The sequence below is a fragment of the Amblyraja radiata genome, chromosome 2, assembly GCF_010909765.2.
Source record: "Amblyraja radiata isolate CabotCenter1 chromosome 2, sAmbRad1.1.pri, whole genome shotgun sequence".
NCBI lineage: Eukaryota > Metazoa > Chordata > Chondrichthyes > Rajiformes > Rajidae > Amblyraja > Amblyraja radiata.
The window spans coordinates 144,881,969-144,903,542 of NC_045957.1; the positions used below are offsets into that span (position 1 = coordinate 144,881,969).

The following is a 21,574-nucleotide window of genomic DNA, read 5'->3' on the forward strand; positions in this document are numbered from 1 at the left end:
TTTAAAGTACTCTTCGATAGTACATGGATAAGTAAAGATTTGTGTGTGTGGGGGGTGGGGGGGATATGGGCCCAACATAGACAAATGGGATTAGTTTGATTAAACAACTTGGTCAGCATAGACATGTTACTGTGCTGTATTAGTCTAATAGTTTCCTCTTATTTTCAGCCTATTGGGAGAAGTGCTAAATTGGTGCGTTTTATGGATCACAGGATGCGCTGTGTTCTTCAGGACAGCCGTGTTTTCATTGGAACTTTAAAAGCTTTTGACCGGCATATGAACTTGATTCTTTGTGACTGTGATGAATTCAGGACGTTGAAGTATGTATGCTTACAATTTCACAATTTGAAAAAAATAGGTTTATGTTTTGACCTAGGTCTCTGTCGCTTGTAAACTGACTTTCATTATCCTGTTCATGAAACCACCGCCACTTCTGTGGATATCGCTGGATTTTATCATGTCACAGGAGTAGGTGGGATTTGTGGATGTCCCAAAAACTGGTGGAGGTGTTTATTAATACATTAACATATTCATTTCCGAATTCAATTCAATTCAATTTCAATTTAAAAACTTTATTGGCATGATAAAATACATCGTTATATTGCCAAAGTATAAAACATGACATACATATTTAAAATGCATAAGTATAAATACAAGTATACAGTGCATGGATAGATATGTTCCTGTACATAAACTCGCAATAGACCTATAGCCCTTTATTGATTGCTACATGTTATTGCAGCTGTAAGCAGTACAACACAATAGCAAGTTTAGCAATTCAATATTAATTTCTTGGTGTCAGTTAATGTCAATTAGTGTGTGCGTACATATGTGCATATTGGTCATTCACCGTCTCTCAGGTTATGGCATGTGTTACGTATCAATCAACCTTTATTGCCTGTTGCTTGCAAGATGACAATAAAGGTTGATTGATTGATTGATTGTGCACCAAGATGTGCCGTATTTCCTTCGCCAAGCATTATTCTTAGTTTTGATGTATCATCTAGTTCTTTAAAATCAGGGGTTGCCACACTGAGTTTGTCAAAGTATGTTTTCCTTCTTTTATCAATTTTTTTGCATTTTAGGAGGAAGTGCACCTCTGTTTCAACCTCATCTGTCGAACAGTGGCCGCATTTTCTGTTGGTTGCCAGAATCTCTTCTGTCTTCCTTTTTCAACTGCCAAATAGTGGTCACTTTCCTTGCCTTTGTACTTTGCTGCTTACCTTTGTAATACGTGGCTAGCAGAGCCTTGTCAGTATCTTATCACTTAACATATCGTCGGTCCCATTATAATCCCGGTTTTCCCAGACTTTTCATTCACACCTTCAGTAACGTTACCTTTGTCGCATGCTAAACCCAAAAGACGGTCTTAGCATCTGTTGATAATATAAACCATATAATCATATAACAATTACAGCAAGGAAACAGGCCATCTCGGCCCTACAAGTCCGTGCTGAACAATTTTTTTCGCTTAGTCCCACCTGCCTGCACTCATACCATAACCCTCCATTCCCTTCTCATCCATATGCCTATCCAATTTATTTTTAAATGATACCAACGAACCTGCCGCCACCACTTCCACTGGAAGCTCATTCCACACCGCTACCACTCTCTGAGTAAAGAAGTTCCCCCTCATGTTACCCCTAAACTTCTGTCCCTTAATTCTGAAGTCATGTCCTCTTGTTTGAATCTTCCCTATTCTCAAAGGGAAAAGCTTGATCACATCAACTCTGTCTATCCCTCTCATCATTTTAAAGACCTCTATCAAGTCCCCCCTTAACCTTCTGCGCTCCAGAGAATAAAGACCTAACTTATTCAACCTATCTCTGTAACTTAGTTGTTGAAACCCAGGCAACATTCTAGTAAATCTCCTCTGTACTCTCTCTATTTTGTTGACATCCTTCCTATAATTGGGCGACCAAAATTGTACACCATACTCCAGATTTGGTCTCACCAATGCCTTGTACAATTTTAACATTACATCCCAGCTTCTATACTCAATGCTCTGATTTATAAAGGCTAGCATACCAAAAGCTTTCTTTACCACCCTATCTATATGAGATTCCACCTTCAAGGAACTATGCACGGTTATTCCCAGATCCCTCTGTTCAACTGTATTCTTCAATTCCCTACCATTTATCATGTACGTCCTATTTTGATTTGTCCTGCCAAGGTGTAGCACCTCACATTTATCAGCATTAAACTCCATCTGCCATCTTTCAGCCCATTTTTCCAAATGGCCTAAATCACTCTGTAGAATTTGGAAATCCTCTTCATTATCCACAACACCCCCTATCTTGGTATCATCTGCATACTTACTAATCCAATTTACCACCCCTTCATCCAGATCATTGATGTACATGACAAACAACAAAGGACCCAACACAGATCCCTGAGGCACCCCACTAGTCATCTGCCTCCAACCCGACAAACAGCCATCCACCATTACCCTCTGGCTTCTCCCATTCAGCCACTGCTGAATCCATCTTGCTATTCCTGCATTTATACCCAACAGTTTAACCTTCTTAACCAACCTTCCATGAGGAACCTTGTCAAATGCCTTACTAAAGTCCATATAGACAACATCCACTGCTTTACCCTCTTCAATTTCCCTAGTAACCTCTTCAAAAAATTCAAGAAGATTAGTCAAACATGACCTTCCAGGCACAAATCCATGTTGACTGTTCCTAATCAGACCCTGGTTATCCAGATGCAATATAATCATTGTCCAGTTATCTCGACACATGTGGCAATCAAAGCCCGCCAGCTGGTATCTGCTATTAGAGTGGAAACAGCCCTTCCGTCCAACTCTCCCACACCGGCCAACAATGTCCCAGCTACACTAGTCCCACTTGCCTGCACTTGGTCCATATCACTCCAAACCTGTCCTATCCATGTACCTGTCTAACTGTTTCTTAAACAATGTGATAGTCCCAGCCACAACTACATCCTCTGACAGCTTGTTCCATACACCCACCACCCTTTGTGTGAAAAGGTTACCCCTCGGATTCCTGTTAAATCTTTTCCCCTTCACCTGGAACCTATGTCCTCTAGTCCTCGATTCCCCTATTCGGGGCAAAAGACTCTGTGCATCTACCCGATCTATTCCTCTCATGATTTTGTATATCTTTATAAGATCACCCCTCATCCTCCTGCGCTCCATGGAATTGAGACCCAGCCAACTCAACATCTCCCTATAGCTCACACCCTCTAATCCTGGCAACATCCTCGTTAATCTTTTCTGAACCCTTTCAAGATTGACAATATCTTTCCTATAACATGTTGCCCAGAACTGAACATACTATTCTAAATGCAGTCTCACCAATGTCGTATACAACTGTAACATGACCTCCCAACTTCTATACTCAATACTCTGACTGATGGCCAATGTGCCAAAAGCCTATTTGACCACTTTATCTATCTGTGACTCGAACTTCAAGGAACCATGCACCTGTACTCCTAGATCCCTCTGCTCTACAATACTTCCCAGAGGCCGACCATTCACTGTGTAGGTCCTGCCCTTGTTCGATATCAAAAAATGCAACCCCTCGCAATTCTCTGTATTAAATTCCATCAACAATTTCTCCGCCCACCTGGCCAATCGATCCAGATCCTGCTGCAATCTTTCACAACCATCTTCACTATCTGCAAAACCACTCACTTTTGTATCATCAGCAAACTTGCTAATCTTGCCCTGTATGTTTTCATCCAAACCATTGATGTAGATGACAAACAGTAACGGGGCCAGCACTGAACACTGAGGCACACCACTCATCACAGGCATCCAGTCTGAGAAACAACCTTCCACCATCACCCTCTGCTTCCTTCTATGGAGCCAATTTGCTATCCATTCACTATCTCTCCTTGGATCCCATGCGATCTAACCTACCATGCGGAACGTTGTCGAACACCTTACTGACGTCCATGTACACAACATCTACAGCTATTCCCTCATCAACTTTTTTGGTCATGTCTTCAAAAATCAATCGGATTAATGAGGCACGACCTCCCTCGTCCAAAACTACACTGGCTATGCCTAATCACGAGGTTAATTCCCGGGACTGTCATATGTTGATAGATTGGAACAGCTGGGCTTGTACACTCTGGAGTTTAGAAGGATGAGAGGATATCTTATTGAAACATATAAGGTTATTAAGGGTTTGGACACACTAGAGGCAGGAAAGATGTTTCCAATGTTGGGGGAGTCCAGAACCAGGGGCCATAAGTTTAAGAATAAGTGGTAAGCCATGAAGAACAGAGATGAGGAAAAACTTTTTCACACACAGTTGTGAGTCTGTGGAATTCTCTGCCTCAGAGGGTGGTGGAGGCTGGTTCTCTGGATGCTTTCAAGGGAAAGTTAGATAAAGCTCTTATGGTTAGCGGAGTTAAGGGATATGGAGGGAAGGTAGGAATGGGGTACTGATTGTGGATGATCTGCCATGATCACAGTGAATGGTGGTGCTGGCTCGAAGGGCTGAATGGCCTACTCGTGAGCCTATTTTCTATTATCAGCCCTTGCCCATCCAAATGCCTGTATATCTCATCCATCAGAATACTCCCCAGTAACTTACCAACTACAACTCACTCGCCTATCGGGACGACAGATGGCACAATGGGCTAAGTGTTCGGCTGGCAACCGGAAGGTAGCCGGTTCGAATCCCGCTTGGAGTGCATACTGTCGTTGTGTCCTTGGGCAAGACACTTCACCCACCTTTGCCTGTGTGTGAATGTGTGTGAATGTGTGTGAGTGATTGGTGGTGGTCAGATGGGCCGTAGGCGCAGATTGGCAGCCACGCTTCCGTCAGTCTGCCCCAGGGCAGCTGTGGCTACAGAAGTAGCTTACCACCACCGAGTGTGACTGAGGAGTGAATGAATAATGCGATGTAAAGCGCCTTGAGTATTAGAAAGGCACTATATAAATCCCATCCTTTATTATTATTATTATAGTTCCCAGCATTTTCCCCGCAGCCCTTCTTGAAAAGAGGTACAACATTTGCCACCCTCCAGTCTTCTGGCTCCTCTCCTGTATGTAACGACAACTTGTAAATTTCAACCAGGGCTCCCGCAATTTCCTCTAGTTTCCCACAATGTTCTTGTATGTATCAGATCATGCCCTGGAGATTTGTCTACCTTCAAACACGCCAGTACCTTCAGTTAGGGTAGGCAGTGGCTTTAAAAAATCTTGAAAACTGCGCATGCGCAGATTGTTCTCTCGACTTTTATCAAGTAATTTGTCTTCAATAGGTCCTATCTCTTAATAAAGTATTTAAAAATATATAGCTCTAAGAAATTTACTTACCATATTATTTGTATACAAAATCCATTCTTCTCTCTTTGTTTCCTGTTGTACCAAGCTGTTTTAAATGTTCTCATTATTTTTGTTCCTTTGCGCTGTTGAAGTTCTTTAAGTTCCGGCGTTGGTCTGACCTTTTAAATTATTTTGGTCTTTTCCTCGTAAGTTTGCTTCGAGAAACTCTTCAGGTAATCACTATCCATCTTTGAAAAGCCCGCCAAGAAACTTGCGCATGCGCAGTAGGCTGATGCGCAGTGCGCAGCGCAGCACATGCACGCAGTCCACGGTGTAAAGGCAGAATTACAGCTGCCTTTACGGGCCGTTCCCATTGGAAATATCGTCGACGGCACGTGAGTGGCACACACTTCCGCATTTTAAATGTACTGCGGATGAAAGGCACGGGAGAATTATGCCTCCCTAGGAGATCGATCTCTTAGAGAAGCATAATTCTCCTGCGCCTTTACTATTTCTGACCATTTTATATACGTTATATATATATATATTTATATTTATATATATATATAAAATGGATATATATATATATGTATATAAAAAATATATATATAAAATGGATATTTTATATATATATATATATATATATTAAAAAAATATCAATTTTATATATATATATATATATATATATATATATATATATATATATATATATATAACGTATATAAAATGGTCATAAATAGTAAAGTATATATATATAGTTAGTCCATTTTATAATTTTAGTCGGCACGTACTTCATCGACCGTGACCCTGACTGCTCTCAAGACACTTCCAGTGACTGCTCCAATTTCCTCCGTCCTACTGTCTTTCTCCTCGGTAAATACAGAGGAGAAATACTCATTTAGGACCTTGCCCATCTCCTGTGGCTCCACACAGAGGTGACCGCTTTGATTGCTGAGAGGTCCCATTCTCTCTCTAGTTACCCTTTTCCCAGTGATGTATTTATAACATCTTTTGGGATTGACCTTAATTCTACCCCCAGAGCTATCTCCTGGCCCCTTTTTCCCCTTCTGATTTCCTTTTTTAGTTTCCTCCTTAGTTGCCGAAACTCCTGCAAGGAGTTGGGATGCACTTGATCCCAACTGTCTATACCTATCCATGTATCCTTCTTGTTTTTGACCAACGTCTCAATTTCCCTCGTCAGCCAAGCTTCCTTATGTGTGCCTGCTTTGCCCTTCACTCTAACGGGGACGTACACATCCTGAGCTTTCTTCAGTACAATTTTAAAAACATCCCAATTGGCCGATGTTCCTTTCCTCTCAAATCTGCTCCAGTCAAATAGAGCGAGACCTTCTCTCGTACCCTCAAAGTTGGCCTTACCCCAGTTGAGCATTTTAACACGTGGACCCTCTCCATCCCTATCCATAACTATCTTAAACCTAATCAAAACGTGGTCACTGGTCCCAATAGGCTCCTCCACACACACTTCAATAACTTGTCCTTCCCAATTTCCCAATACTAGATCCAGCGTTGCCCTCTCACATGTGGGAGCCTCCACATCCTGTTTAAGAAAACGCTCCTGAACACTTTTGAGGAATTGCACCCCATCTGAACCCTTCATGCCATGATTTTCCCAGTCTATATTGGGAAAGTTAAAATCCCCTACTACAACAACCTTGTATGACCTACAGCTGTCTGCAATCTCCTGGCACATTTGTTCTTCTAATTCCCGTTGACTATTCGGGGGTCTGTAGTTCACCCCCAACAAGGTGATCATTCCTTTCTTGTTCCTCAGCTCCACACATGTCCTCACGAGACGAACTATCCATAATGTCACCTCTGAACACAGCCGCGACATTCTCCTTAACCAACAATGCAACCCCAGCTCCCCTTTTCCCCCTCACCTCTGTCTCTCCTGATGCTCCTGTGCCCTGGAACATTGAATTGCCAGTCCTGCCACTAATTGGGGGGACTATGTATAAACACTGCTGTAATTTCTACATGGTGAAACCAAAATGTATAAAAATGACCTTTATTAAAATCTGACACTGTGCACTTTAACCACATGTGATTTTCTTTTTTCTATTACAAATTTAAAATTGTGAAGTACAGAGGCAAATAAATAAATGATGGGTCTTTGTCCCAAACATTATATCACTTTAGAGTTGTGATCACAGCCTTTGACAGTGACACTGGATGGCTAATCAAGTCGTCCACAAAGAGGGGTCTCGACCCGAAACGTCACCCATTCCTTCCCTCCAGAGATGCTGCCTGGCCCGCTGAGTTACTCCAGCATTTTGTTTCTATCTTCAATCTTATTGAAGGGCTTTACTTCCACATTAAAAGTAAAGAAGTGTGTGAGTTAAGAATATATTCTCCATGTAATTCCTTTTCAGCTACTTAATATCAAACATTGGATTTTTTGCGTGTGTGTACAATTAAATGCTCCTTAATTTAAAAGTTGTGAATTAAATTTTGTTATTGCATTTTTCTTCCTATCTAATGACTGGATTGGTGTAGATCAAAGAATTCCAAGAAGGGAGAACGGGAAGAAAGAAGGTCGCTTGGACTTGTGTTGCTTCGAGGAGAGACACTTGTAACAATGACTGTGGAAGGGCCTCCTGTGAGAGAGGTAAGTGTAGTTTATAGTTTTTCCCTTCAATTAGATCTTTTGCAAGAAAAAAAACCTAGAAGCTTTTTCTTTAAATGGATGTTTTTTCCTAGATGTTTTTTCTTTAAATAACCTGAATGATATAATTAGCAAAGAAATAGATGTCAGTGAGTTTTCTGTGTGAAACAAGACCTTGGTTGAAACCTTGATAGAGTAATAGATGTTTTGGACGATGCAAGCCTTTGGTCCTCAGCATGAAGTCCAATCCTAGTCCACGTGCATCATTCCAATCTTTTGCATCCAACTGAAATTATACTGGTTTTTCATAATCATGATGTCATATTTGATCCAATGACAACCATCAATCAGGCCTTAATTTTTACTGGGGAAGATAGAAAGTGCTGGTGTAACTCAGTGGGTCAGGCAGCATCTCTGCAGATCATGAATAAGTAATGTTTCGAGTTGGGACTCTTTCATTCACTCACTTATTTGTAATGTCATTCAATTGTCATGATTGTAATATCTATAAATTCCTTTCCCAACGTTATCTGTAATTCTACCTCTTTGTTTCTTAATTAATCTCTGGCCAAATTATTGATAATTTCCCTTGATAACTCGTAGAAACAAAGAACTGCAGATGCTGATTTATACCAAAGACAGACAAAATGTGCTGGAGTAAAGCCGCGGGTCAGGGCAGCATCTCTTGAGAAAAAGGATAGCTTTCCCTTTTCTCCAAAGATGCTGCCTGACCTGATGTGTTACTCCAGCACTTTGAGTCTATCCCCAGGCAACTCATTATGTGGCTTACTGCAGGGCTGCCAACTTTGGGTGAGAGTTGGGAGTGAGGCCAAGCCCGAGGGAGCATAGTGACCGAGGGGGGGTTGGAGAGGACACCCCCCTACAATGGTACTGAGCTTTTCACAATTTCAAGCTGAAAAATGCATATCTGGTGCATAGACTGGATAGACTCGGATTGTACTCGCTAGAATTAAGAAGATTGAGGGGGGATCTTATAGAAACTTACAAAATTCTTAAGGGGTTGGACAGGCTAGATGCAGGAAGATTGTTCCCGATGTTGGGGAAGTCCAGAACAAGGGGTCACAGTTTAAGGATAAGGGGGAAATCTTTTAGGACCGAGATGAGAAATACATTTTTCACACATTTTCCAGGTGAATCTCTGGAATTCTCTGCCACAGAAGGTAGTTGAGGCCAGTTCATTGGCTGTATTTAAGAGGGAGTTAGATGTGGTCCTTGTGGCTAAAGGGATCGGGGGGTATGGAGAGAAGGAAGGTACAGGATACTGAGTTGGATGATCACCCATGATCATATTGAATGGCGGTGCAGGCTCGAAGGGCCGAATGGCCTACTCCTGCACCTATTTTCTATGTTTCTATACTGTAGCGAGTCTTTTAACTTGCACTTGAATGCAATATTTATGCTTTAAATTGGATTAGCTATGAATAAGGTTAGGCTAAATTACATTCCTAAATACATTCCACAGTAGAGTCAGGCTCTGATCAACAGGTGTAGCACATGAATGATCTCAGTGTATGCATGTATGGAAATCAGATTATAATAAAGCACTTGGCCCATGTTGACCAACCTGGGTCTCACTGCACACCTGGTACTACTCCTGACCCTGACTCCAGTTACATACCTTCTCTCATTCCTGACCCCAAGTCCAGCCTTACACATGGCCCCCTATTCAACCCTGATCATAGCTGCTTACCTGCTTAGGTTCCCAGTGCTGAACATTCCCATTGTCCCAGCTTTGACTGCACACCTAGTACTATTCCAGACCTTGACTCTGGATGCACACTTGGCCTTGCTCCTAGCCCCTCTGCACTAACAATATATCTGGCCCACACAAAGCCCCATATCTGACCCCCTGGACTTAACCTATTGCGTTCGAGTCCACAGGTGCTTATCTAATGCGGTAATCATTTATGGGCACTTCACGAACCAAATTTTGTATAACAAAATCTGCTACATCCAGTGGCTTCCTTGTTATCTAACATGCCAGTTACTTTGTCAAAGAAGTCATCAATTGGTTGAACACAATTTCTCATCCATAAAATTATACTCGCTCAGCTGTATAGTATTCTGTTACAATTTCCTTCATTTTCCTAACAAAACTCCTGAAGTCATTTTCACCCCCAATATTTTCAGTATTTTGCTGTCTTCCTCTGTCTCAGTTGGGACTTTTCCAATATGTAAAGTCCAATAACAATATATATATATTAAAGCAATAATATTCTATTTAATGTGATCTTGAGAGTACATCATATTTTCTGTGGTATTCATAACACAACAATGATAAAAATATATTTGTTTTGATTGCACCTACCAGCATGCATACATTATTATGTTTCAGTTAATATGTACCGAGGGAAATTTTTTGTTGCAGTGCTCCCTATTCCCAATTACTTTTACACTGAAGTGATTGAAATCCAAGTGAAATTTAAATGGCATCAGAAAAGTAAAACCTCTGGAATGGATGATAGTCATTACGTGGTTGGTCGGAGTCAGTTTCAGCACAATTACTATGTTAAACTTTTAATCTTCAGATGTCCTGGTTCAAGCTAAAACTAAAGCCAAATAATAACCTCCTCATACATTCCCCTGCAAGTATCTGTCACTCCCTTAAAGATGCCCTTCTTTGAACAAGCTCTTAAACATCGCATCTGAATCAGTTTCCATCTGATTACCCTCCTTGAGGATGTTCATCTGTGTGTTCAATTAATAAAACAATGAGATTGGGGACATTTCTATTCAACACGTCAAATAAATTTGGGGGGGGGGCAGTTAGAAATAGTCAGTGAGGAAAACAAATGACAATAGTGCTACCTTCCCAATATTTCACTGAAGGAAATAATGGGTTATCGGGGCTGTATGTTGTGACAGACATCCTGACACCTTGCAAGTCATTTTAATATTACACTTATCCCATCCCCTTAGATATTATAGATTTATAATTTAAGGTTTTGTCAACTAATTACAAATCAGGCTAATTACAAATAAATAACATTAGCCAACTCCGAAACACGAAGTGCTGAGCATTGGAATCGGACATCACGGACAACTGACCTCAGTTGCACGCTCACATCTGGTAGTGCTCTCTGTCTGAACCAGGGGCCGCGGAGCGTTTTTGAAAGTGGGGGGGGGGGGGGCTGAGCGATCACTGACCTTGGGGGTACCCGGTAAAGGAGTGGAGCGACCGGGCTTTATTCTTTGGAGCGCAGAAGGTTAAGGGGGGACTTGATAGAGGTCTTTAAAATGATGAGAGGGATAGACAGAGTTGACGTGGATAAGCTTTTCCCACTGAGAGTAGGGAAGATTCAAACAAGGGGACATGACTTGAGAATTAAGGGACAGAAGTTTAGGGGTAACATAAGGGGGAACTTCTTTACTCAGAGAGTGGTGGCTGTGTGGAATGAGCTTCCAGTGAAGGTGGTAGAGGCAGGTTTGTTTTTATCATTTAAAAATAAATTGGATAGTTGTATGGACGGGAAAGGAATGGAGCGTTATGGTCTGAGCGCAGGTATTCGGGACTAGGGGAGAATACGTGTTAGGCACGGACTAGAAGGGTCGAGATGGCCTGTTTCCGTGCTGTAATTGTTATATGGTTATATGGTTAGGGGTGGGAGGGGTTGCCCCCCCCCCCTCCCATGGGAGGGACTTTTTGAAATTTGATGTATTAAAATCATGTTTTAGTGCATTGTAGAAGCATAATTTCAATGTTTTTTGTTTGATTTTTAAGAGGTAACTTTTTCCACACAAAGGGTGGTGGGTGTATGGAACAAGCTGCCAGAGGAGGTAGTTGAGGCAGGGACTATCCCAACATATAAGAAGCAGTTGACTGATACATGGTTAGGACAGTTTTAGAGGGATATGGACCAAAAGCAGGTAGTGTAGCTGGGACATGTTGGCAGGTGTGTTCAAGTTTGGTCGAAGGGCCTGTTTTCACACTGTATCACTCTATGACTACGTTATACCTCCACCATGCAAGAATGCTTCAAAATCAAGTGGCCATATACTCAAGCATAGAAACATAGAAAATAGGTGCAGGAATAGGGCCAGCACTGCCATTCAATATGATCATTGCTGTTCATCTAAAATCAGTTCCTCTTTTCTTTTTTTTTTTCCCCCCCATATCCCTTGATTTCGTTAGCCCCAAGAGCTAAATGTAACTCTCTCTTGAAAACATCCAGTGAATTGGCCTCCACTGCCTTCTGTGACAGAGAATTCCACAGATTCACAACTCTCTGGGTGAAGAAAGTTTGTTCTCATCTCAGTCCTAAATGAGCAGGATGCTTTCTCCAACCACCCCCATTTGAAGGCCACTATCTTCCACCGCTTCTACCCAGTGCTCGGTACCTACTTCCAGCAGCCACTGGTTGTCCTCCAGGATGCACTGAGCCACAGCCTGGTCCATGCCAGTCACCAGGGCAAATTCAGCACAGAGACTCTCACGGCAGTGGCGCAACGCTTCCGACGCTTCCAATGGCCCAGGACTCTTACACTGAGGCTGCTGCATGGCCGAAGCTGCAGCGAGCAACTTGCCAGCCCGGCAAACACTCGCCATCCCCGGCTCCCCGTCCGTATCTGCCCCCGCCGCTGCTTCTGCTTCCATCCCTCCCTCCACCCCGGCTCTCCAACACCCACGACCAGGATGCTCAGAGCACAGCAGCGGAGATATTGAAACATGTCTAGCCAAAACAGTGGGGCCCCTCCCAGCCCCACCCCCCCCTCCCAGCCCCACCCCCTCCGTCCCCTCCCCCGGTTCCGGGCCCCATGTGAACACCTCTTTCCTGCCGCTTGCTCGTGTCACCCGCTTCCCGCAAATCCTTAAATTCCATCTGCCGCCAGGAGCAGGACATGGCCTTACTTGTTGTGCCGGGTGACACTCATTCACTGCCCGGTCCGTGTCTTTCAATGTAAATGTGCATGGGGACATGGTTTGGAGGTGTGTGATGGTTCGGTCAAGTGAGAATAACAGAGAATAAGAATGCTGCTATCCTGTCAACAGACACGCGCACACAAGCAGTTGGTATTAGTTTTGAAATTCTTGTTGATCACAGAATCTCTCACGACAGAGCGTGAGAATTGGGCGAAATACGTGAGTCTCACGCTCAGTGCGTGAGTTGGCAGCTCTGTCACTGAAATTTCAGTTAGTAATACTCTGATGAAATGTTTGGAAGTTTTGCTAATTCACAAGTCTATACAAGTATGTGATCTTTGTTTTCAATGCTTATTCGCAGGTTGGCATTTCCAGAGTTGCAGTTCGTGGTCCTGGTGTTGGCAGAGCAGCATTGAGAGGAATACCTGTCAGTATATCAATGATCCAGATACCTACAGGTCTAGCTGGACCAGTAAGGGGGGTCGGCGGTCCTTCACAAGAGGTAACAGTAAAACGTGACCATAACCGTATTACATATTTGTCCAAAGATAGACACAAAAAGCTAGAGTAACTCAGCGGGACATGCAGCATCTCTGGAGAGAAGGAATGGGTGACGTTTCGGGTCAAGAAGCCTTCAGTGGTTACGGATAAGGGAAACGAGAGATATAGATGGTGATGTGGAGAAATAAAGAACAATGAAAGATATGCAAAAAAGTAATGGTGATAAAGGCAACGGGCCATTGTAATCCGTTTGTAGGGTCAAAATGGGTGGGGGAGGGTTAGAGTGAGAGAGAGAGAGGGAGAATGCCGGGGCTACGTGAATAGAGTGAAATCAATATTCATACCACTAGGCTGTGTGCTGCCCAAATTAAATATGAGATGCTGATCCTCTAATTTGATCAACTAGTCAGATGGTGACTGAGTTCGTGGATCTGTTGCAAGTTCTAACCAGCCACTGAATTCAAAAACAGAAGAAGTTTCAGGAATTATATCCTCCACTGCTGGATTTCATGGAGAGCAGAGTGACCGATATCTGTCAGCAGCTTGGAGACTTCTCTGCATGTGTCAAAGTCCTGAACTTGCTGGTGTTCACCACCCAGATAGGTGCAGGTTGCTCAGAGAATCATAGAGTGTGGAAACAAATCCCTCGGTCCAACTTCCCCACACCGACCAACATGTTCCAGCCACACTAGTTCAACCTGTCTGTGTTTGGCCCATATTCCTCTAAACCTTTCTTATCCATGTATCTGTCTAATTGTTCCTTAAAAGTTGCAATAGCCCCTGCCTCAGCTACATCCTCAATCAATACACCCCACTGCCTTTTGTGTGAAAATGAGGATTGCACCATGAGAATTTGTGACCCACAAGTTCTGGAGCCAAAGCTTCAGTTCGGTAATCAATCTAATCAAAGTATCTATCAGTTGCAGTATTTTGCATTGGCATGTGGTATATTGTTCTTTTGAATATAATGTTACCAATTTTGCTCTACTTATTACATGTCAGACGGGGTATTTCCAAAATAGCCCAGGAGTGTGGGTGCAATTTAGTTTTGTCTGATCCACAAAAGGTGCAGTCATAAAATCAATTGCCAATTGTAAACATACACATCTTTCTGTGTACTGCAATCATAACTCCTTTGCGTACACTGAAACTGAATTTCACTTCTTCATCTGAACTAATTCTATACTCGACATATAATTCACACCTTGGCAATCCACTCCAAAATCATTCATAAATATCCAACATTCCCACTATTAATTTGCTAAAAGTAGACACACAGCTGGAATAACTCAGCGGGACAGGCAGCGTCTCTGGAGAGAAGGAATGGGTGACGTTTCGGGTCGAGACCATTCTTCAATGCCTGGTCTGTACCAACTGTGTCAAATGGTAAGGGTTTGAGCCTTGCTCCAGCATAGCGTAGGATAATTGTATTCACTGCAGCAAATATCAGGATGAGGTATGTCATATGTAAAATGATACTACAGGTGTATTGATATGTTCATTTGAAGCACACACATAGTGATCAAATGGCAGATGTGTATAGATTTGGATTTCATCTCTGGTGACTATTTGGAAAATGTTTAGTTTAGTTTATTTATGGTCACGTGTACTGAGGTACAGTGAACAGCCTTCGTCACGTGTTAACCAGCTAGCGGAAAGACAATACATAATTACCTCGAGCCGTTCACAGTGTATGGATACATGATAGAAACATCGAAACATCCAAAATAGGTGCAGGAGGAGGCCATTTGGCCCTTCGAGCAAGCACCGCCATTCATTGTGATCATCCACAATCAGTACCCCGTGCCTGCCTTCTCCCGATATCCCTTGATTCCGCTAGCCCCCTAGAGCTCTATCTAACTCTCTTTTAAATTCATCCAGTGAATTGGCCTCTACTGCCCTCTGTGGCAGAGAATTCCATAAATTCACAACTCTCTTGGTGAAAATGTTTTTTTCTCATCTCAGTTTTAAAAGGCCTCCCCTTTATTTTTAGACTGTGCCCCCTGGTTCAGGACTCCCCCAACATTGGGAACATTATTCCTGCATCTAGCTCATCCAGTTATTTTATAACTTTATATGTTACCCTCTCATCCTTCTAAATGTGATAAGGGAATAACATTTTGTGCAAGGTAAAGCCAGCAATGTCCCATCAAAGATAGTCCAAGGTTCCCCAAAGGTAGATAGTAGTTCAGGACTGATCTCTGGTTATGTTAGGATGGTTCAGTTGCCTGATAACCGCTGGGTTAATTCCCAGGATTCACCATGTTAATTCCCGGGATGGTGGGACTGACATATGATGGAAGAATGGGTGATGAAAGAATGGGTTGACTGGGCTTGTATTCACTGGAATTTCAGAAGGATGAGAGGGTATCTTACAGAGATGTGTAAAATTCTTTAAAAGTGTGTCACAGATTAAGAATAAAGGGTAGGCCATTTAGGACTGAGATGAGGAAAAACTTTTTCACCTAGAGAGTTGTGAATCTGTGGAATTCTCTGCCACAGAAGGCAGTGGAGGCCAATTTACTGGATGTTTCCATGAGAGTTAGATTTAGCTCTTGGGGCTAAAGGAATTGAGGGATATGGGGAAAAAGCAGGAACGGGGTACTGATTTTAGATGATCAGCCATGATCATATTGAATGTCGGTGTTGGCTCGAAGGGCCGAATGGCCTACTCCTGCACCTTTTTCTATGTTTCTATGGGAAGAACCTGTCACTAGGAGAGGGGAGAAGAGGAAATGGCCAGGGTACGACTTATCCTTGGTTATGCTGCTGTCCTTGCCAAGGCAGCGTGATGTATGAAGGGAGTAAATGGAAGAGAGGTTGGTTTGTGTGATGGTCTGGGCTGCATCCGCAATTCTCTGCTATTACTTGGATGGAGCTGTTCCCAAACCAACATGTGATGTATCCTGGTGTATCCAGATATGTACGGCACATCTGTAGAAGTTGGTGAGGGTTGTTATGGACATGCCGAACTTCCTCAGCCTTCTTAGGAAGTAGAGGTTTTGGTGTGTTATGTCAGCTGTGGTTCAAGTCTTTGTCTCAAAGTCAGAAGTCTATTGAATTTTGTTGTTGAAAACCAAGGGTGGATTTGGTGATTGCTTGAGGACACAAGGTTTTCGGATAAAATGCTAAATTGAGACCCCAATCTGGTACCTATCGTATTTGGATGGGAAGTTTTCATGCTACTATTTTGGAGAGTGGGGAAGTTGTCACTAGTATCACTATTGCTCATTCAACAATGCCATTATCTTATTGCTGTTTGTGAATCAACCCTATGTATAAATGGCACACATTGTAGCAATGACTTTGAAAGGAACCCATTGATTGTAGCTCGTTAATTATTTACGATTGTGAATGGCAGTGTACAGTCTCTGTCTAAAAGCCTGTCTTCTGGGAACAATTTAATATTTGTGCCAACATTGATACGTTGTTCTCTGTGTTAGGTAATTCCTCTTGAAGTAAGTTCTTGGGTGATTCTGTAGCTTTATTGCCTTGTGTTTGTTTATTGTTTCAGGTAATGACACCTCGGGCTGGAGAATGTGGAGGTGTACCTGTTCCTAGTTTTTCTGCTGCCCCTCAACCCCACATACTAATGAGAGGGGTCCCACCTCTTGTGAATCTTGTGGAAGCAGGAGCAGGTGGGTACATGAGTATTTACCTGTCACATATGTGATGCACAAGGCACCAATATCAGTTTCTGGGCTTGATTGAAGGTGCATTGTGAATAGCTATTTTTTCATCATATTTACAGATTCAGAGGTGGAACACATAATTGTCTTATTGCAGACTCTGCCTGATCTCCATGTTGACATAAGGAAATAGTGATGCTGGAATCTTGCACAGAACACAAAGTGATGGCATAACTCTGTGGTTCAGGCAATATCTCTGGGTATAATCAGGAAATATCTATGGGCACATGATGTTTTAGGTCAGAACCCTTTTCCAGACCAAAGAAGGATCCTGACCTGAAAGGTTACCAATCCAAGTCCTCCTGAGATGCAGCCTAGCATCAAGTTCAGAACAATGTTACCAAGTTTATTTGATCACCTATAACATAGAAACATAGACATAGAAAATAGGTGCAGGAGGAGGCCATTCGGCCCTTCGAGCCAGCACCGTCATTCATTGTGATCATGGCTGATCATCCCCTATCAATAACCCGTGCCTGCCTTCTCTCCATATCCCTTGACTCCACTAGCCCCTAGAGCTCTATCTAACTCTCTCTTAAATCCATCCAGTGACTTGGCCTCCACTGCCCTCTGTGGCAGGGAATTCCATAAATTCACAACTCTCTGGGTGAAAAAGTTTTTTCTCACCTCAGTCTTAAATCACCTCCCTTTATTCTAAGACTGTGGCCCCTGGTTCTGGACTTGCCCAACATTGGGAACATTTTTCCTGCATCTAGCTTGTCCAGTCCTTTTATAATTGTATATGTTTCTATAAGATCCCCCCCCCTCATCTTTCTAAACTCCAGTGAATACAAGCCCAGTCTTTTCAATCTTTCCTCGTATGACAGTCCCGCCATCCCAGGGATCAATCTCGTGAACCTACGCTGCACTGCTTCAATCACAAGGATGTCCTTCCTCAAATTCCACAACTATAACTTGTTCAATAATAGCCAGTTTGAGTTTCACCTGGACTACTTGGTTTCAGACCCTAGTCCAAACATGGATCAAACAGATATATTCCAGAGTTGAATTGAGAATGACCCCTTCGTGTCAAATTAGTATTTGACCCAGTGTAACATCGAGCTGGCCTGGAAAAGCTGAACTTAATGAGAAATGAGGCAAAATCACTCTAGTGATTAGAATTGTACCTTGAAGAAATACAGCGTGGTTGGGGCAGTATTGAATATAGAAAAGGGAATATCTCTGATGGGATGCTGGGGATAAGCTCTTGAAAAAAATTGGTGATGAGTTAAAAACTGGTTAAATAGAGAGATAGGGAGAGAGAGAGAGAGAGAACATTAATAATGTAAAATCTGTGCAATGAGGATGGTTAGAGAGAGGGTGGAATCTACATGGAATTAATTGGAGCTGGGGACATCTACTATGGAATGAGATTTATAAATCCATAAATGAAAGGAGCAGAATTGGGCCATTCAGCCCATCAAGTCTACTAAGCCATTCAGTCATGGCTGATCTATCCCTCCTAACCCCAATCTCCTGTCTTCTCCCCCATAACCCCTGACACATACTAATTAAGAATCTATCTACCTATCTCTGCCTGAAACGTATCCATTGAATTGGCTTCCGCACCCTTGTGTGCCAATGAATTCCACAGATTGACCACCCACTGACTAAAGACATTCTCCTTCCTAAAGCAATGTCCTTTTATTCTGAGGCTATGATCTCTGGTCCTAGACTCTCCAACCAGTGGAAACATCCTCTCTACATCTACTCTAGCAAAGCCTCCCCCCCCCCCCCCCCCCCCCACCCTTTTAAACTCCAGCAAGAAGAGCCCCGGCACTGTCAAATGCTCATCATATGTTAACCCACTCATTCCATATAACCCGTCACCTGTCCCGTCTCATTTCCTAACAGGAGGTCCAACACCACCCCTTCTCTAGGAGGTACCTCTATGTATTGCTGCAAAAAACTATCCTGCACACATTTTACAAACTCCAAACCATCCAGCCCATTTACAGAATGTGTTTCCCAGTCTATGTGTGGAAAATTGAAATCTCCCACAATCACTACCTTGTGCTTACTACTAATATCTGCAATCTCCTTACATATTTGCTCTTCCAATTCTCGCTCCCCATCATTCCTGGGATCATTCTCGTAAACTTCCTCGAGACCATCTCCAGCTCCAGCACATCCATTGTCAGATATGGGGCCCAAAATATCTCTCAATACTCCAAATGCGGTCTAACCAGCGCCTTGTAAAACCTCAGCGTTGCACCCCTGTTTTTGTATTCTAGTCCTCTCGAGATAAATAATGTGCAAGTTTGGTCAACACCTTCCTAAAAACAAGGGAAAGAAAACACAGAGGTTGAACTACAAGATTGGTGATTTTTATTCCTAGCTGTGAGTTGGACAGCGATCGAAAATCAAAAAATCAAGTTGCTATAAATCTGAAATAAAAACTAACTGCTGAAAATATCAGCAGGTCGGGTGGCATTTATGAAAAGAAAAATAGTTTGTTTCAGATCGAGTTCCCTTTGTCAGAATCCAGGTATATACATCTGTCCCATTTGTGATGTTCATCCTTGCTTTCTATTTCCTTACTCGTCTTTGATAAGGTGTTCATCTACACTCACTTCCACAGTGTGCACTCTCACGCTCTTTCCTTCACAGCTTTCCCCACCTTTTCTATAGCTTTAAACCCGTCCCACGGTGCGAGTTCATTCAAGAGCTCTCCCGAGTTAAAAAAAAATCAAATTCGTGGTAAGCACGGAGAATGAACGTAACGGGGGGCGTCTCTTACCGGCTCGTAACCCTAGCGGCAGGTACTCGGGAAGACTCGCTAATGGCAGGTAAGCACGGGAAGACTTGTGAAGATTTTTCAACACGTTGAAAAATGTCCACGAGAGCCCCGAGTACCGACGACTGGCCATTACCGTAAATCTCCAAGTTCGAATCAGGGCAAACTGGGGAGAACTCTTGGAATGAACTTGCACCGTGAGACAGGGCTATTACACTATTTTTCACTTTCTCAGTTCTGACGTAGGGTCTTCAATCCAGAATGTTAATTGTTTCTCTTTCCATAGATGCTGCCTGACATGCTGAGTATTTTCAACATTTTCCATTTGTAGTTTGATCATCAGTATCATTTTTTAATTACTAATTATCTTCAACTGCTTTTCCAACCATTCACAACAGCTTAATCAATGACCTTCCTTTCATCAAACGATCTGAAGTGAAACGTTTACTGATGTGTGTACAATGTTCAACTCCTTTCACAAATGAATCAGTCCGTTCAGTTTAGTTTATTGTCACGTTTACCGAAGTACAGTGAAAAGCTTTTGTTGTGTGCTAACCAGTCAGCAGAAAGACAATACACATAGAAACATAGAAAATAGGTGCAGGAGTAGGCCATTCGGCCCTTCGAGCCTGCACCGCCATTCAATATGATCATGGCTGATCATCCAACTCAGTATCCTGTACCTGCCTTCTCTCCATACCCCCTGATCCCTTTAGCCACAAGGGCCACATCTAACTCCCTCTTAAATATAGCCAATGAACTGGCCTCAACTACCTTCTGTGGCAGAGAGTTCCAGAGATTCACCACTCTGTGTGAAAAATGTTTTTCTCATCTCGGTCCTAAAAGATTCCCCCTTTATCCTTAAACTGTGACCCCTTGTCCTGGACTTCACCACCATCGGGAACAATCTTCCTGCATCTAGCCTGTCCAAACCCTTAAGAATTTTGTAAGTTTCTATACGACCCCCCCTCAATTTTCTAAATTCTTCTCTCAATACTCCAAATGCAGTCTAACCAGCACTCTTCTAAATACACAAATGCAATCGATCCATTTACAGTGTGTAGATACATGATAAGGGAATAATGTTTAGTGCAAGGTAAAGCCAGCAAAGACTGATCAAGGATAGTCTGAGTCACCAATGAGATGGATAGTATTTCGGCACTGCTCTCTGGTTGTGGTGGGATTATTCAGTTGCCTGAGAACAGCTGAGAAGAAACTGTCCCTGAATTTGGAGGTGTGCGTATTCACACTTCTATTCCCATGCAGCAAGACTAAGACAGTATCAGGCATGGGTTCATGTGGCCAATGCCTTTGTGCCATAAACATAAGAAAATTAGAAAGAGGAGTAGCATTAGAGGCCAACTGGACCCTCAGGCCTCCTCCTTTATAATAAACGCGTGGCTGATCCATTCTTGGCCTCATCACCACATACGGCGCCAAGCAATGACCATCTCCAATTTTAATTTCTGCATTGGAACATCAACTACTTTTGCCATAGAGGCAATGGTTCTATAAAAGGTAAACAAACCTATAAATAAAAGGTTTGAAAGTGACATAGATCACGCTGTTTGCCTGGTAGCACACGTACCTACATGTCAGTTTTGAACTTTTTGTGACATTATGTAAAAAGCAAAACATGAAATATAGACTATTAATGATCAATGTCCAATCCTTCATGCTGCAGGCTTTCTGGGACCGCCACCTCCTGGCTTGAGATTTCCATCTGGACTCTCAATGGGGATGCCTTCAGCCAGAGGAGTTCCCATGGGAATTCTGCCAGGAATTAGACCACCAATGTTGCCCAGGATGAGAGGTAAGTATCAAAATAGTATTGTACCTTGGGTTATGTGGGTCTCTCCTGAATATCTTGTTTGTTCTGAAGAGTTTAGAG

General features: G+C 42.7%; 1 protein-coding gene across 1 annotated transcript; it reads left to right on the top strand.

Annotated features, from left to right (window-relative positions):
• Positions 1 to 123: 123 nt before the first annotated feature.
• Positions 124 to 21,005, top strand: LOC116985479 (small nuclear ribonucleoprotein-associated protein B'-like). Its single transcript, XM_033040254.1, has 5 exons — positions 124 to 320; positions 7,766 to 7,877; positions 13,118 to 13,258; positions 16,772 to 16,895; positions 20,950 to 21,005. The coding sequence occupies exons 1-5, from the start codon at positions 124 to 126 to the stop codon at positions 21,003 to 21,005; spliced, it is 630 nt and encodes a 209-aa protein (XP_032896145.1).
• The last annotated feature ends 569 nt before the right edge of the window (positions 21,006 to 21,574 follow it).

What these genes read in the sequence shown, in the direction of transcription:
- LOC116985479 (XM_033040254.1), top strand. Translation starts at nt 124, where the DNA reads ATGTTACTGTGCTGTATTAGTCTAATAGTTTCCTCTTATTTTCAGCCT. An exon ending in AAGGGCCTCCTGTGAGAGAG is followed by an intron (nt 7,878 to 13,117) that starts GTAAGTGTAGTT and finishes GCTTATTCGCAG; the next exon opens with GTTGGCATTTCCAGAGTTGC. An exon ending in TCTTGTGGAAGCAGGAGCAG is followed by an intron (nt 16,896 to 20,949) that starts GTGGGTACATGA and finishes ATTCCCATGCAG; the next exon opens with CAAGACTAAGACAGTATCAG.